The sequence below is a fragment of the Sceloporus undulatus genome, chromosome 1 (assembly GCF_019175285.1).
Source record: "Sceloporus undulatus isolate JIND9_A2432 ecotype Alabama chromosome 1, SceUnd_v1.1, whole genome shotgun sequence".
Taxonomy (NCBI): domain Eukaryota; kingdom Metazoa; phylum Chordata; class Lepidosauria; order Squamata; family Phrynosomatidae; genus Sceloporus; species Sceloporus undulatus.
The window spans coordinates 3,646,083-3,662,403 of NC_056522.1; the positions used below are offsets into that span (position 1 = coordinate 3,646,083).

The 16,321-nt window shown below is 43.7% G+C and overlaps 2 protein-coding genes across 7 annotated transcripts in view; one reads left to right on the forward strand and one right to left on the reverse strand.

The window, feature by feature from the left end:
• LOC121919807 (protein FAM71C-like) overlaps positions 1-16,321 on the reverse strand; it is a 1,121,343-nt gene that overhangs the window by 1,020,238 nt on the left and 84,784 nt on the right. The gene's annotated exons all lie outside the window — the stretch shown is intronic.
• The window catches only part of FZD3 (frizzled class receptor 3), a 69,882-nt gene that overhangs the window by 15,606 nt on the left and 37,955 nt on the right, over positions 1-16,321 (forward strand). For 5 of the 6 annotated variants that reach the window (XM_042448717.1, XM_042448736.1, XM_042448709.1 and 2 more), the window contains exon 2: positions 522-1,007. The exons of the other annotated variant lie outside the window; for it this stretch is intronic. In XM_042448717.1, coding sequence (XP_042304651.1) covers positions 819-1,007 — 189 coding nt within the window. In that variant the 5' untranslated portion in view covers positions 522-818. The remainder of the gene's footprint in view (positions 1-521; positions 1,008-16,321) is intronic. 6 annotated transcript variants of the gene reach the window in all.

Below are 16,321 nucleotides of genomic sequence, written 5' to 3' on the forward strand. Positions count from 1 at the left end.
TTGCTCATGTGTATGATGTCCTGGGGATTAAATACCTGAAGGCACCAGATCCAGTCTGAAATTGAATTTTAAGCAGGGTTAACTCTGTTTAGTACTTGGATGGGAGACCACCAATGAATCCCAGGTGCTATAGGCTCTGTTTCAGAGAAAAGGAACTGACAAAACCACTTTTGAGTATTCCTTGCCTAAGAAAACCCTATGAATTTCATGGGACTGACATAAGTCAACAGATGACTTGAAGGCACATGCACACAATGAAACCCATTGAAATCTATTGGATTGCCAGATGTCTACAGGTGACTTGAAGGCACATATACATGGGGTCACCATAAATCGACAGGTGACTCGAAGGCACATACACACATGTCCTAAGTAGAAGTATCCGTGAAGTACTGAATTTGGGTAGGGGAGGTTTGACTGAACAGGGTGAGAGGGTCCAGTAGTATCTTTTATTTATTATTCATAAGCTACTTTGAACCAATAGCAATAAAATGTATATTTTTTAATGTTCTTCTCTTTAGATTGCCTAACTGAAGAAGATCCCAGCTGCCAACATGGACTCTGTTTGGGAATGTGGGTAGTCAACCTGCTGTCATGACCTAATGCAACTTGGTGATATGAAACAAAAGGCCAAGATGAAGCACCTTAGTTTTGGGAATGCAAGCATTCTGTTGGGCTGTGCTAAATTCTAACCATGCAAACATTCACTCCATCTCTGAAGAACCTTAGGGTGAGAACTTGAAATGCTGACAGTGATGCACAAATATTCAGCAATGTTCATAGAATAACCTGGAGACTCCCATGACCACTGGAGAAGGATGGCAGCAAACTGGGTGATCCACTGGGTTTGGCCTTTGGCTGTTCTTGTAGGTTGCACATGTGGCCACAGCTTGTTTTCCTGTGAGCCAATCATCTTGAGGATGTGCCAGGATCTACCATACAATAGCACATTTATGCCTAACCTGTTGAACCATTACGATCAGCAAACAGCAGCACTAGCAATGGAGGTAAATATTTATGTTTTCCTGTAAAATGCATTTATTTGTATTGCCTTCTGAGTTGATGTTTTTCACTGCAGCTGCTTGCAACAATAAAACGCAGATGCATTGGTTACCTTGATGCACTTGAAAGTACTTTGCACCATACTAACATCCTACAAAGAAAGCGCTTTCAGAAGTTGAGGGGGATATGTTATAATCCTGTGAGATTCCACATTGTTTTGCATAGAAGTACTTTTCATGTAGAATACGTGGCTTTTTCTTGCACCTTTGAAAATTCCTTGAGACAGTGAATATTCATTCTTTGTATGACGTGGATAACCATGGCTGATGTGATTTATAAGTGTGTGTGACAGTGTGTGACAAGTTTGTGTTTGGGAAGTACCTAGCAATATTAAGATGAGGTGGTAATTCATCCAGCATTTTTTGATCTCAGGAATTTGCTAAAGGGCACTTAAGCAGTGAATCCATCTGCTGTTGTAAATGCTGATGGTTGAAAAAATCTATTTATTTAATTATTTTATGTGTGCATATCACTTACTTCCCAACATGGGATCCAAGGCAGCTTAAAACAAGGTTCACACAAGATAAAGAAAAAAAAAACCTAACAAACTACTGTAATCATAAAAACAGTTAAACACAAGTAGATAATTATTTAAAAGTGTGAAATCATTTAAAAACATAACAGTTAAGATATAAATATGGGGGCGGGGATCCAAACATAAAAAGACTACTCACAACCAACTACAGTGGGCCCTTGGTGGGCTTGATTCCAGGACCCCTGTAGATACCAAAATCTGTGGATGTTCAAGTCCCATTATTTTCAGTGGCATAGTGAAATGATGTCCCTTATATAAAATGGCACAATCAAGGGGCGGGGAGAATTGAATCATTTTCAAGCTGTGGATGGTTGAATCCATGGATATGGAGGGATGATTGTAATCCTCAAATGCCTGCATAAATAAAAAGGTCTTCACTTGCCAGTGAAAGAAGGGGGCAGCCTATCCTCCCATGAAAGGGAACTCAGTAGCCTAGAAGCAACCACTGAAAAGGCTGTCTCCCCTGTCCTCACGTCCATCATGGACCAAATGATAGTAGTGGGACTGAGGTCCAAAACACACTCCAGAAATAATCCACTTTGAGACCGCTTTTAACTTCCCTGGCTCAATGCTAGGGAAGCCTAGGAATTGTAATTTATTGTGGCACCAGAGCTCTTTGACAGAGAAGGTGAAGAGTCTCACAAACACCACAGTTCCCAGAATTCCCTAGCATTGAGCCAGTTCAGTTGAAGGGGACTCAAACTGGATTATTTCTGCACTGTGTTTGGGACCTAAGAGAATGTCCTCCCCTAAGGATCTTAAAGGTTCAGGTAGATTCATATAGAAATGACAGCATTCGGTGTTTGTTCAGTGTGACTGGTTTTACATAATCAAAATCTTTGCCTCTTAATTCAGTCCAGGAGTAGATAACTGTCAGGATTCAGAGTTGCACTGGCCCCATAAGGAATCCCGGAGGACTGCCCTCCTAAAAATAGATATTTCTTGCCCTCAAATGCGAAGAAGGTAATTCTTGAATTATATTCTTATTTATTTGGGTGAGAAGGAGAATAATCAGTTAACATTGATGGTTTTTCCAGCCTGGGCTGCAATGCCTGTTGAAGACCCTGTAACAAACCTTATTTTTCAAGTGACACAAATGCATCCTGCAATGCGGGCAGATGTCCCTCCAAAGAAGGCAGGCATGACTCTTCTGGCACAGATTCCATTCATTTTCCAGCGATGGAGGTGAAAACATCCTATAACGTGGGTTGATTCCATCTCTTGCTCCGAAATAGGCAGGAAAAAACAGACTTCAAGGAGCCAGTGCCACCAGAGGAGCAACCCCCACCATCCCTCAGTCTTTTTCTTGCCTCGCTCCGAGTAGGCTGTGTTTTTCCTTTTCTCCGCCTTCCTTGACTTTGTCTTAAAGACTTTAATATTTCTTCTCTTCTTCTTATATTCATGATCTGTTCTCTCCTGCCTTCTTTCTAACGGCTGAAGCAAAGCCAGGCAGGGAGAGACAGTTCAGAAGCTGCTGTGCTGTGAGGCAACTAGGCCCAACTTCAGCATTAAAGAAGAAGAAGTCAGCCCAGCCATGTCCATCTGAAAGGCCAGAGAGCCCAGGCGCGGCCAGAGGAGGGAGATCCCTCTGTCCTGGACCAGATGCGCTCCGCTGCATTTTAGCACTGATGCACACGTGTTACCTCCTTGCAGGCAATAGCTTCTGTTATCCTTGTGCAGCTGTTTGTTTGCTTTTAATTGTCCCCAAATTACAACCGACAGGTTGCTACAGGGTACCTTGTTTCTTAAAGAGGTGAGGTTCTGTTTAGATGATTTATATAAATCCTAATATTTGATCAGGTTGTCCAAATTGTATAAGCAGAACAACTAGGAGCTGTCCAACACTGGTCAGCTTGCAACAACAGAAATCTAGGATTTGAATCCTATTGGGGACATACACACATGTAAGTTCCCTTCCACATATGGTTTTTTTGGCCATTGTGCAACAGGCCTACTCAGTTCATGGCTGCATGAGTGGAGTTCTACAAGTGTAACCATTTCAAAGGGGCCTAAATCCTATTGTTAATCTCAACTAGGACAGAATCACTGAATCAATAAGATTGACTTATGTTTTGATTCATAAGTGGCTGGAATCATGTTCATTTGATCCATCTGTGTAACTTCCCTGGCACAAACAGTTGAACCTTTTTGGCCATATTTAGTTCAAGGTGTTTTACTGTGGAGTAAAACCATTGGATCATTTGGATTTACTTATAACTTACCAACCCACAGGATTCCTTCCATGCAGTTCTGCGTTCTTGGATGGTTCTTAATAGTTCCTTGCATCAGTGTCTTCACTTGATTCCCTGGGATTGCAGAAAGCACTCTTGTCCATTCCCATTACACAATGGGCCCATGAGCAGACACATTGACAGATATACCATCAGTTGCACAATGTGACTATTTGGCAGAAAGGTTGCATAGTGCAACTGCAGTGTAACTTTGTTGTTGTTGCTGTTGTGTGCCTTCAAGTTGTTTCCAACTTACAACCCCAAAAGGAACAATGATCCTAAGAAGAACGTATCATGGGGTTTTCTTGGCAAGAGAGGAGGTTTGCCATTGCCTTCCCTTGAGGCTAAGAGCATGTCCCCCAGAGGGTTTCATGACTGAACGGGGAATTGAACCCTGGTCTTCAGAGATATAGCCATGTTAGTCTGTAGAATCAGTACATAGAGAGCTCTTGTAGCACCTTTGGGACTAACTGAAAGAAAGAAATTGGCAGCATGAGCTTTCGTAGACTTCAGTCTACTTCCTCAGATCTCTCAAGAAGGAGGAAGGATCTCTGCCATTATGCTGGAGTGTTCACGATCTGCAGGAAGTGTGCTAAATTTGTTGGAGCAGTTGCCTCTTTGCTGTTACGTTTTTGCTTTGGTTCTGTAGTTGTTCCTGGATTTGCAACCAGCTGCTTAGAGACTCCACTGCTGACTTTGCTCAGATTTTTTCCCCTTCAGCTTGCAATATGTCCTGCATTCTAGTGGAAAAAACTACTTTTACTCCCCTTCATCAAAACGGTGTTTGAAAATGAAGTAAGCATTTCCGCATAACTATGGAAGCTAAATAATGTACAGTAAAATTGAACAAGAAACGTGTCCATGTTTTTTAAGGCCTTGCGGGGATTGTACCTATAAATAAAACACAGGTGTTTCTCTCTCCAAGAACATATTTTTCATTCATTTATTTCAATTTTGTGCTTTAATTTATGCAGACTGGCTTTGTTTTTTAGGGTCACCCAGGCAGATGGCTTAGAATTCTGGCTAATTCCAGTGTCTAAGACAAGCTTAACAAGGGGATTACTGTCTTTCAAAATGTGAAATACACTACTCCCCACTTTTAAGTAGCTTGAACATTCCTTAAAAAGAAAAAAAAGACTTGCTAACATCTTTCAGTTTACTGGTGCTGCATCTGAAGTGACAGATAAGTAAGTGTGCTAGAGGCGTCCTTGAAGCAAAACGTGAAGCCAAAATTTGACTTTTCCCACCAGTCCTGTTTTGTTTTCTATCTCAAAATGAATAATAAGAAAAAATTTCAACTATTTAAACTTCCTATTATTCATTTTGCAGATATCGTAGTTTTAAACTGAATTATTTTTAGCTTTTATCTTATCTTTTTAATTGCATCTTATTCCATTAACTTGAGGTTTGAATTGTTTTAATACTGTGACTAGTTCAATTATTATTATTATTATACTTATTACGTTTATAGAGTGCCGTAGGCTTTCCATAGTGCTTGTCATGCCTCCAGAGCATCTTTGATGCTCTTGAGGCATATATTTAGTTAAGATTATATTAGGTTTTCTATGTATTGGTTTAAGAGGGGAAATACAGATCTATAGCTTTCAGAAAGACAAGGATTGTGGGAAATCCCAGGGTCTTATACTGTCTCCCTCTAGTTAGTTTCAGTGTGTAGTAAGATTTCAGCCAAGTCAGACCTGGAGAGAGTATTTTCCTTTGACAAAGAGATAAGTCCACAGAAGAAGAAAGATAGTCCTCAGAGGAGGAAAGATAGAATCCACCAAGAAGAGAGCAAGGTATTTAGGAAGGACTATTGAAAAAGAAGAAATCAGTTTCATGTTATTTGTGTTAATAATCAGTAAAACTTTGAAACTTAAGAAATTTGTGGACAAGTCTTTTGTTCTGGCTGTGTTCCTGAGAGCCAGAGGCCTTACTACACCCAAAGTCCATAGTATTGCTCTTGGGACAAAATAGTGCTTTACAAAACAACAGTCAAAAAATAAATAACAGCCTGCCTGTGGCATACAGTCTAACCAACTGCAAAGAGATATTGAATTAATAAAACAGAATTATACTAAAAATTACACAATCGGATAAAATAGTGCAAATTCTATTTAATGTTCACTTTCGGTATGTATTTAATTATATGATTCTTTTAAATTGTAAGCTGTTTTGTGCCCCAGTTTTGGGATAAATGTGGATACAAATATAATAATAGTAATATTTAAGTGAAAAATGCATTGGATAAACAACAAACCTGAAAGTTAAGGACTCTGGCACAGAAGATGCACATGATGTGCATCTTTTTGGGAGCATCTCCCAACTACCACCACTCCCAAACAGAACCCGACCTTAGGACTGGAGTGTGGCTTTGGTGTGGCTTCTGGCCTCTTAGGACGCATGCATCATTTAAGCTTTTCAACATTTACATGAAACCGCTGGGAGAGATCATCCGAAGACATGGGGCGCAGGGTTACCAGTACGCTGATGACACCCAAATAGTCTTCTCTATGTCTCCGACTGCTGCAGTGACTGAGGATGGCATCTCTCCTCTCGTGGCCTGTCTGGAGTCGGTAATGGGCTGGATGAGGGAAAACCGACTCAGTCTGAATCCAGAGAAAATGGAAGTACTCGTGATAGGTTCCCCCGGCCCAGGGATGGCAGTGGTTCCACCTGTTCTGAACGGGATCACGCTTCCCGTGAAGGACTCGGTACGCAATCTGGGGGTGCTCCTTGACTCGTCCCTCCACCTTACAGCTCAGGTGGACGCGACGGTTAGGAGCACCTGTTATCAGCTTCGGCTGATTCGCCAGCTGCGTCCCTTCCTGGACCGGGGGCACCTTGAAACGGTAGTACACGCTCTGGTAACCTCTCGTTTGGACTTCTGCAATGTGCTCTACATGGGGCAGCCCTTGTACCATACCCGGAAGCTACAATTAGTGCAAAATATGGCAGCCAGACTGGTTACTGGCATATCCAGAGCTAGCCATATAACACCAGTGCTCAAAGATCTGCACTGGCTGCCTATTCGCTTCCGGGCGCAATACAAGGTGCTGGTTATTACCTATAAAGCCCTAAATGGCTTGGGCCCAGGATACCTTGAGGACCGCCTCTCCCCATACAATCCGCCCCGCTCTCTCAGAACATCTGGGCACCTGTATTGTAGCCAGAATGTTGTGAGTTCGATCCCAGAGCTCCAAGGTTGACTCAGCCGTCCATCTTTTCACAACTCAGTAAAATGTGTACCCAGCTTGTTGGGGGCAATTGTCTTACAGATTGTAAACCACTTAGATAGTGCTGAGTTCACTGATAAGTGGAATAGAAATGTACTTGCTATTGCTATTGAACTTTGGTCTCTGAAAGAAAGAAGTTGGCAGCATGAACTTTCGTAGACTTAAGTCTACTTTCTCAGATGTATTTGGTGGAGTCTGCTGAAGTCCACAAAAGCTCATGGTGCCAACTTCTTTCATTTAGTCTCAAAGGTTCTTCGAGATCTCTGCATACTGATTTTATAGACCAGGGGTTGGCAACCTCCGGACCGCGGGCCGGATGCGGCCTGCGGAGGCCTTTTGGCCTGCCCCTGCTGCCGCCGCCGATGATTCCAGCTCCCGGGCGCCGCCATTTCCCCCCAAAATGGCGGCGAAGTCTCGCGCGACCTTCCCCGCCATTTTGAAAAGATGGTGGTGCGAAGTCTCGCGTGACCACAAAAAGGTCGCGCGAGACTTCGCCGAGGCCCGCTGCGGCCACCGGAGCCCTCGGACAGGACTCCGACGGCGGCAGTGGGCCTCTGGGAGGCCTGTTGCCATCACTGAGGCCCTCCTGGAGGGCTCCTACGGCGGCAGCGAGCCTCTGGCGTCAGGGGCCAGCAAAGAGGGGGAGGCCTCCTGCACTGGCGGCCCCCACCGGCTCTTTCCCGGCCTCTGACAGGACCTGGGGCCCCGTCAGGGGCCGGCAAAGAGGAGGAGGCCTGGCCCCTGGAGGTGGAAGCTCTGCCCCTGGCACGTGGCCCTGCCCCCGGAGGGTGGAAACTCCACCACCTCCCAGCTTCGGCCCCCAAGTTGTCTGAGGGACAGCAACCCGGCCCCTGGCTCAAAAAGGTTGCCTACCCCTGTTATAGACCAACATGTCTATATCTTTCAATGCAGTCAGCCCTCTACAGATTCAAGCATCCATGGTTTGAAATATTGAAAAAGAAATATTGTATATACTCGACTCTAAATCCACTTCATGTCTAAGTCAAGGGCAAGTTTTGAGACCAAAATTATAGATTTTGATATATGACCCATGGATAAGTCGAGGGTAAAACCTAGGGGCATCTAAGATGTCAAGGATGAATCAAAGGAAAACAATGCCAAAGAACTTACAAAATTCCAGCAGGCATAACTGTTTGTGTTCATACTAAAGGCTGGATAGATGAGACAATAGAAGGCATATGACCCTCTTGCCTTTCACCAGGGGATGGTTCCTTTTTTAATGAGAGTTAAAGTACAGTACGTACATTGACCCAGGGATAAGTCGACTCAGGTTTTTCGGGTCAATTTTTTGACCTACATCTCTGGACTTATACATGAGTATATACAGTATGTCAGTTCAAAAAAGCAAACCTTGATTTTGCCATATATATATATATATATATATATATATATATATATATATATTTCACTCTGCTGTTGCCTTTAATACAGTGGTTCTCAACTTAATACAGTTCCTCATGTTGTGGTGACCCCCAAGCAGTATCTCGGTTCCTAAGACCATCGGAAATATGTGTTTTCCTATGGTCTTGGGCGACTCCTGTGAAAGGGTCGTTTGACCCCCAAAGGGATTGCGACCCACAGGTTGAGAACTGCTGCTTTAATGGGACTTGAGCATCCACAGATTGTGGTCTTGATGGGGATCCCTGGAACCAAACCCCAGTGGGTACTAAAGGCTCACTGTTCTGAGTAGTAATTGCACTTCTTTAAGCATTACCAATTTTGACAGCTTTAAAAAGGCGGTCAAGACGGAGCTCTTCCGACAGGCCTTCCCAGATTAGCATCTCAGTTGCCCCATTGACTCCCCTGTCTTGTTGTTTTTAATAATTTTAACGGTATTGTTTTATTGTTATTGTTTACAATTATTGATTTAGTAGTTATGGTGGATGGGTGGGCTTTTGGGACATTGTATTTTATTGTATTTTAATGTTGTTAGCTGCCTCGATCTTAATGGAGACGTGAGCTATAAATAAATGTTGTTGTTGTTATTATTATTTTAACCAATTGCTCTGGCATAACTCCTGATTTTTTTTAAAAAATGAATAAATAAAAATGAATAAATTGTGCCAGCCTAAAGATGGTGGGGCCTGCGTCTTTGCGTGCTTGTGTGTTCCGTGGCTCCTTTGCCTCTGTTTCCCGTATCATGTCTGCGGCCCTGATATCCGGGAGGCTCTTTCTCGGTTCGGCAAAGCATGGTTCCTATGGATACCAGCCTTTTGTGATGGGAGACAAAGGTTGGCATTCTGATTCTCAGGAGCCCTTTGACTCTCTCTCCCCTTTTCACGCCCCTTGCTCTACGCTTGAAAGCCTGTGGGCGCAGGGTTCCCATAGCAATGGGGAGGGAACTCTGTGAACAGAACACACACACACACAAACACAAACCTCCTTAATTTGAATGTCAATGAAGGAGAGGAAGGCTCCTTTCTCTGACTTTCTGCATTGTAGGTATATGCTTCAGGAACCCATGATTGCTCCAATTTTGCATTGGTTGTTGCTGTTTTCTTGAATTTTGTTGTTGTTGTTAACTGCCCTCGTGTGATCCCAGCCCTGTGGATGAGACATCTCCAAGACTCCCTATTTTCCAATGCTCTGCTTGGGTCCTGTAAATTTATACCCATGACCTCCTTAATAGAGTCCATCCATAGGAGGTCACTATGGGTTTTATGGGGCTGAAAGAATGAAGCAGAGCAGTGGAGGACAGGGAGTCTTGGAGATGTCTCATCCATAGGGTCGCCATGAATCGAGATCGGCTTGAAGGCAGTTAACAACAAGCTTTCTTTCTACATCCCTCCACCTTTCCCAGCATTTTTGTCTTTTCCAGTGAGTCAACACAACAGAAATGTCCACAGCACAGGCAGCAACCAACAAGCTGCAGGTTAAGTAGATCAGTTCCAAAGGAGGAATTTTAATGCACTTTCTCCAACACTTTGCTTAGTGTTATGCCACATCCTTAATGAAGCAGTTTTAAGCTTTACATTAAAATCGGTTGATCTGTTGCCACTTGCCCTTCTGTTTTTATGAAGAAGCTTTCGCTTGAATATTAAAAATCCATAGATCCAGCTGAAGAGGAGAGAAAAGAAGGCATATGTTTGGGGGGGTGGAGGAAATAAGCCCTCTTTTAATATGTAATACTGTATATTCCTTATTCCCTGAAGTCTATCTAGTAGTTATTCTTGTCTAGACACGAAGCAGTTCAAGACAACTTAATTGTGTCTGGAAGAGAACTTTATTTTGAACATATACCAATAGGCCTAAAGAGATGTGTATTCTTCCTGAGAAAAATAGGGGGGGGGGGGGGTTGCAATTCCAAGTGTGGGCAGAGTGCAGCCTGGGGGCTGCACGTTCCTGGCCTGGGCAGTTTTGGCTGCCCTCAGCCTTTTTGTCATCTCCCTCCCCCACAAAAAAGTGTGAATTAACTCATATGGAAGCCTCCAGGAGTGGAAATTCATGTTTTAAATGGGCGTCATGGACTTGGAACAATTACTAAGGAAAGTTAAGGAAGAAAGTGCAAAGGCAGGCCTGCTGCTGAACATAAAGAAAACAAAAATAATGGACCGGAGGACCTAGATAAATTCAAATTAGACAATGAGGAAATTGAAATAATCAACAATTTCTTGTACCTAGGATCTAACATTGCTCAGAATGAAGACTGCAGTCAAGAGATAAGAAGAAGGGTAGGAATGGAAAGGGCAGCCGTGAAAGAGATGGAGAAGATACTAAAGAGTAAAGATATCCAACTGAGCACTAAAGTTAGAACTGTCCAAGCCATCGTATTCCCAATCACTATGTTTGGATGTGAGAGCTGGACAGTGGGAAAAGTGGATAAAATGAAAATCAACTGATCTCAACATGACATTCTCACAAACAAGCTTGTAAAATGTGGGCTGGACAAGGCAACTGTTAAGTGGATTTGTAATTGGTTGACCGGCCGAACCCAAAGGGTGCTCAACAATGGCACCTTTTCATCCTGGAGAGAAGTAACCAGTGGAGTCCCACAGTCCTGGGCCCAGTACTGTTCAACATCTTTATCAATGACTTGGAGGAAAAAATTGGGGGAATACTTATCAAATTTGCAGATGACACTAAAGTAGGAGGAATAGCTAATACTCCAGAGGACAGGATCAAAATTCAAAATGACCTGAATAGACTAGAAAGCTGGGCCAGAGCTAACAGAATGAACTTCAACAGGAGAAATGTAAGGTACTGCACTTAGGGCGAAAAAATGAAATGCACAGATATAGGATGGGAGACACCTGGCTTAAGGAGACAACATGTGAAAGGGATCTAGGAGTCCAAGTAGACCACAAGTTGAACATGAGTCAACAGTGTGATGCGGCAGCTAACAAGGCCAATGCGATTTTAGGCTGCATCAATAGAAGTATCGTATCTAGATCCAGGGAAGTAATAGTGCCACTATATTCTGCTCTGGTCACTATATTCCACCTGGAATATTGTGTCCAGTTCTGGGCGCCACAATTCAAAAAGGACATTGAGAAACTGGAGCGTGTCCAAAGGAGGGCAACTAAAATGGTGAAAGGTCTGGAAACCTTGCCCTATGAGGAACGACTCAGGGAGCTGGGGATGTTTAGCCTGGAGAAGAGAAGGTTAAGAGGTGATATGATAGCCCTATTTAAATACTTGGAGGGATGTCATATTGAGGAGGGAGCAAACTTGTTTTCTGCTGCTCCAGAGATTAGGACCTGGAGCAATGGATGCAAGCTGCAGGAAAAGAGATTCCACCTCAACACTAGGAGGAATTTCCTGACAGTAAGGGCTGTTCAACAGTAGAACACACTTCCTAGGAGTGTAGTGGAGTCTCCCTCCTTGGAGGTCTTCAAACAGAGGCTGGATGGCCATCTGTCGACGATGCTTTGATCTGGATTTCCTGCATGGCAGGGGGTTGGACTGGATGGCCCTTGCGGTCTCTTCCAACTCTATGATTCTATGATTCTATGGCCTGTTACAGACTGCCAAAATAAAGCTGCTTCGGGTCTCTTTGGAGGTATGCTGTTTAAATGATGCATGCATCCTAAGAATCTGGAAGCTGCACCAAAGCTGCACTCCAGTGCTTAGGAATGGAGTGTGGCTTTGGCGCAACCTCCAGACTCTTAGGACCCATGCATCATTTAAATAGCATACCTCCAAAGAGTCCCGAAGCAGCTTTATTTTGGCAATCTATAACAGGCCTTTGATTCTATGATCTGAGATGTGGTGATGGAAAGATTGCTGAGGATACCTTGGACAGCCAAAAAGACAAACAAGTGGGTCCTTGAGTGAATCAGGCCAGAAATATCCCTAGAGGCCAAGATGACCAATTTGAGGCTCTTGTACTTTGGTCACATTATAAGAAGGCAGGACTCATTAGAAAAGACACTAATGCTGGGAAAGGTTAAGGGAGAAGAAGGAGAGAAAGACCTCACACTAGATGGCTGGACTCAGGTAGGGAGGAGGACACAGGCCTGAGTTTGCAAGAAATGAGCGGAGCAGTGGAAGACAGGGAAATATGGAGACATCTCATCCACGGGTTCACTAAAAGTTACAGTCAACTCAAGAGCAGTTCACAGTGACATGGAGCTTGTACTATAACATTTTTTAAAATACACCTTTTTCCTAAAGAGAAATAGACTTTTGCTGACTTCCAGTTTGGGTTCTTTTAGGGAGGGGTGATTTTGGCAGTCCGGGAAGCTCTCACAGGGTCTCAGGAACAGAAAATTGGCCTCTGGATGCACTGGAGTCACTTTGGCTTAGGAGGAGAAGACTGTGGAAGAAGGGAAGGGAAAGGACATGACAGTCAGGTTCCAAAATATTATTGAAGCTCATGAGACTATCATAGCACTGCTGGAAGGCAAGCAAAAACTAGGCTCAGCTGCCCCAACAGAACTCTGGAGGGTTTTTTCATTAAAAATATCAATCCTTGGTTAGGTAACACAACCCTGTTTTAAAAAGCAAGCACCCTGTTTATTAGAAGAGCAAATTGAGGTGTGAATTCCACCCAGTCCCTAAGGGAAGAGGAGATTGTTAATTAAAAATTAAAGAGAAAGCCGCTGTGCCCTGAACAGTGCTCCCTTGACTCTCCTACAGACACACCTTTCCTGCCTGCTACCTTTTGGGGCTATGCTTCACATTGCATGAAGTCTTGAGTCCCAATTTTTAGGAGGGAAACCAGGTAATAAATATAGTTGGCCCTCCGCTGTTGTGATTTTGACTTTTGGCAGGCCTTCCCAGATCACCCTCCCTGACCTGCCTCCTCCTGCTACCATTATTACTGTTGTTGTTGTTTCTGCTGCTCCTAACATTTATATTGACATTGGTACCGATATCACCATCCCTGCCCCTCTCTCCTATAGAATAACCTCTCCTTCACAATTCACCCACAAGTTTTTTTCTTTTCTTTTGTATTATGCTTGTATTGGCATGTTTTATACTATTTGCTGTTTAATCCTATTTTATGGCTTGGACTTATGCTTTTACGATGGGGGGGAGGGCTGGGTTTTTGCGATCTGTTTTTTTAATGGTAATTTTAATTGTATGCTGTGTCATTTTATTGTTGTGATCTGCTTTGATTCCCTGTGAAGAAGCATAATATAAATAACTTATTATTATTATTATTATTATTATTTTGTGGATTCGATTATTTGTGGATTTGATTAATATGTTTTTTCTAGGAATCTCTTAGGTTCTCCAATGCAATTCTGCAGCAAGTTGACCATAGAGTTGCACTGGAGAACCTAGAAGTTCCTAAAGAAAACACTTTTCTAGGCATTTGTCTCTGGCTTTGCTTCGCGAACGAAGATTCAGGAAGGACTCATCCCGCGCTTTGTACAAGCGCGTTGGTGACTAGAAAGGCCAATCCGGGATAGACAGGTCCGGTTGCAGAAAGCACAGCGGAAAGTCTCCTTGGGTGATGTTTCCGGGTTGTGGTTCTTTCTGCGTTGTCGTTTCTCTTCAAGACTCGTTCGCTGTGAGCTTTCAAAAAAGGCTGCAGCATCGTGGATAGTGCGTCTCCATGCATCCCAATGCGAGGCCAGGGCAGACCATTTGTAGGTCCTCCAGTATGATTCTGTGATCAGCTTCTGGCAGATGTTGACCATAGAGTTGCACTGGAGGACCTGGAGATTTCTAGAGAGCAGTTCTCTCAGGTAAAATAGTGTTCTTTCATATGCTGTTTTTCCGAATTCACAGGGGTCCTTCACCCCTAACCCCAGTGAATGCAGAGTGACCACTGTAAAGGGAGGAGGGAGAAGGAGAAATAGTAGCATGGCCTCCGCTTTTGCACTTCTTCCTGAAGCCCAGCATTGGATGATTCTCAGCATACATGGAAGAGGAAACCTCATGAGCTTGTGCATCATGGATGCTTCAGGACAGCCTTGTCTTCTGTAATAATTTACAGGAGGTTAACCTCAATCGCACTCGGCACCAAGCTTGCTGTAACCATTCCAGGATGCTGGTCCACTAAGTTCTCAGGCCAACTAAAGCTCCAGAATGAAATGCACCAAAGGGATGGTTTATTGATTACATGAAGAAATTAAGTGGGGATGTAGCAGTAAAACCCGGGGCAAAGGCAAAGTTAGCTCATGTCCCTTCAGCTGATCAAAGCAGTCCTTCATCACAGCTGTTGTTCACCAAGGTCTCCATGAGGAACTAGATGCTGTCCCCAACAGACCCAATTCCTGGGCTGGAGTATGGCCAAATTTCACCCTTTCACGATAAGACTAAGAACTCCTGATCTCTGTATATTCCCTTTTCTTGGCAGAATTTGTTCAGAGGGGGATGGTCTTTGCCTTCCTCTGAAGCTGAGTGTGTGTGACTTGTCTGGGCTCACCCAGTGGGTTTCCCTGGCCAAACAGGAATTCAAACCTTAGTCTCCAGAGTTGTAGTCTAGCTCTCAAATCACTATGCCACAATGTATGCACCCTGCTTTGGAGGGTTGGGAAACTCCCTGGTACAGGCATTTTTGCATGTTGGAGGGCTACAGCAACAGGAGAAGGAAGTTCTAGTTCAGCTGGTTGGCTATCCGTTATTGCAGCAGTCAAGCTGTGATTAAAATCCAAATTCGCAGGAAGGCCAGAATGAGCCCCACTCCTTGTCCTGCCCATGTTATTGAGATAGGTTTTTTAAAAGAGAAAGGGCCTGAACAGAAAGGCCAAATAAAGCAGCTTTGGACCACTTTAGAGGTGGGCTGTTTGAATGGCACACATGTCCTAAGAGGCTGGAAGCCGTGCCAAATCCGTGCTCTGATCAGAGCGTGGCATGGCTTCCGACCTTTTAGGATACGTGCATCATTTAAACAGCATACCTCCAAAGTGGCCCAAAGCTGCTTTATTTGGTCTGTCTGTTTGGGCCCACTGTTGTCAAAGAATAGGCTAGGGGTTGCTGTATTGTTTTAACTGAACAGTTTTTAAACAGCTTTTTATCTTTTTAATTGTTTTTTATTTTTAAACTCATATGAATTGTTTTAATATTGCAAAAAGATTAATTCTATTTTAAGGTGCACCTTTTGTATGTTTTTAACTGTTGTTCAGAGGAGTGCATGAAGGAACTTACCAAGAAAACCCCACTTTAGGGTTGCCACAAGTCAGAAACCACTTAAAGGCACACAACAGCAAAACTATATTGTAAACTGTGAGCTGCATCGAGTCTCAATTTTGGGAAAATAGCAAGAAATAATAATAGTGTGCCCACGTCATATGCAGCTTTCAGCATATGTTGACAGCACGAGGGAGCATGCGGGGCGGCACACCCCATTCGAATGGGGCTTGAGCATGCATGGTATTTGGCTTACGTGGGGGGGTCTGGAACGGATCCCCCGTGTAAGTCAAGGATGGACTGTAGTAGTTGCAACAGCAGTAGTAACAATATCATCAGCATCTAATTCTAGAAGGGTATTATCTGTTCCTACAGTGTGAGCTGATTTTGTTCAACATGCTAGAGCAGGGGTAGGCAACGTGCGGCCCACGGGCCGGATGCGGCCCAGTGAGGCCTTGGGACCGGCCCCAGCCCGGTCTTGCCGCCGATTGCCGCCGGGGCCTTTGGCCTCTCGCGCGCAGGGGCAAGGGGGGCAATTGTCTATAGATGCCTCAGAAAAAAAGAAAAAAAAATCTTTATTTATATCCCGCCCTTCCAGAAAGATCAGGGCGGCTTACAATATGCAACAAGTGCAACAAATACAGGTTAAAAACATAAAACATCCACAATACACAATCTAAAAACAATAACAAAGGCCCCGTTAGCCCATCCTCATG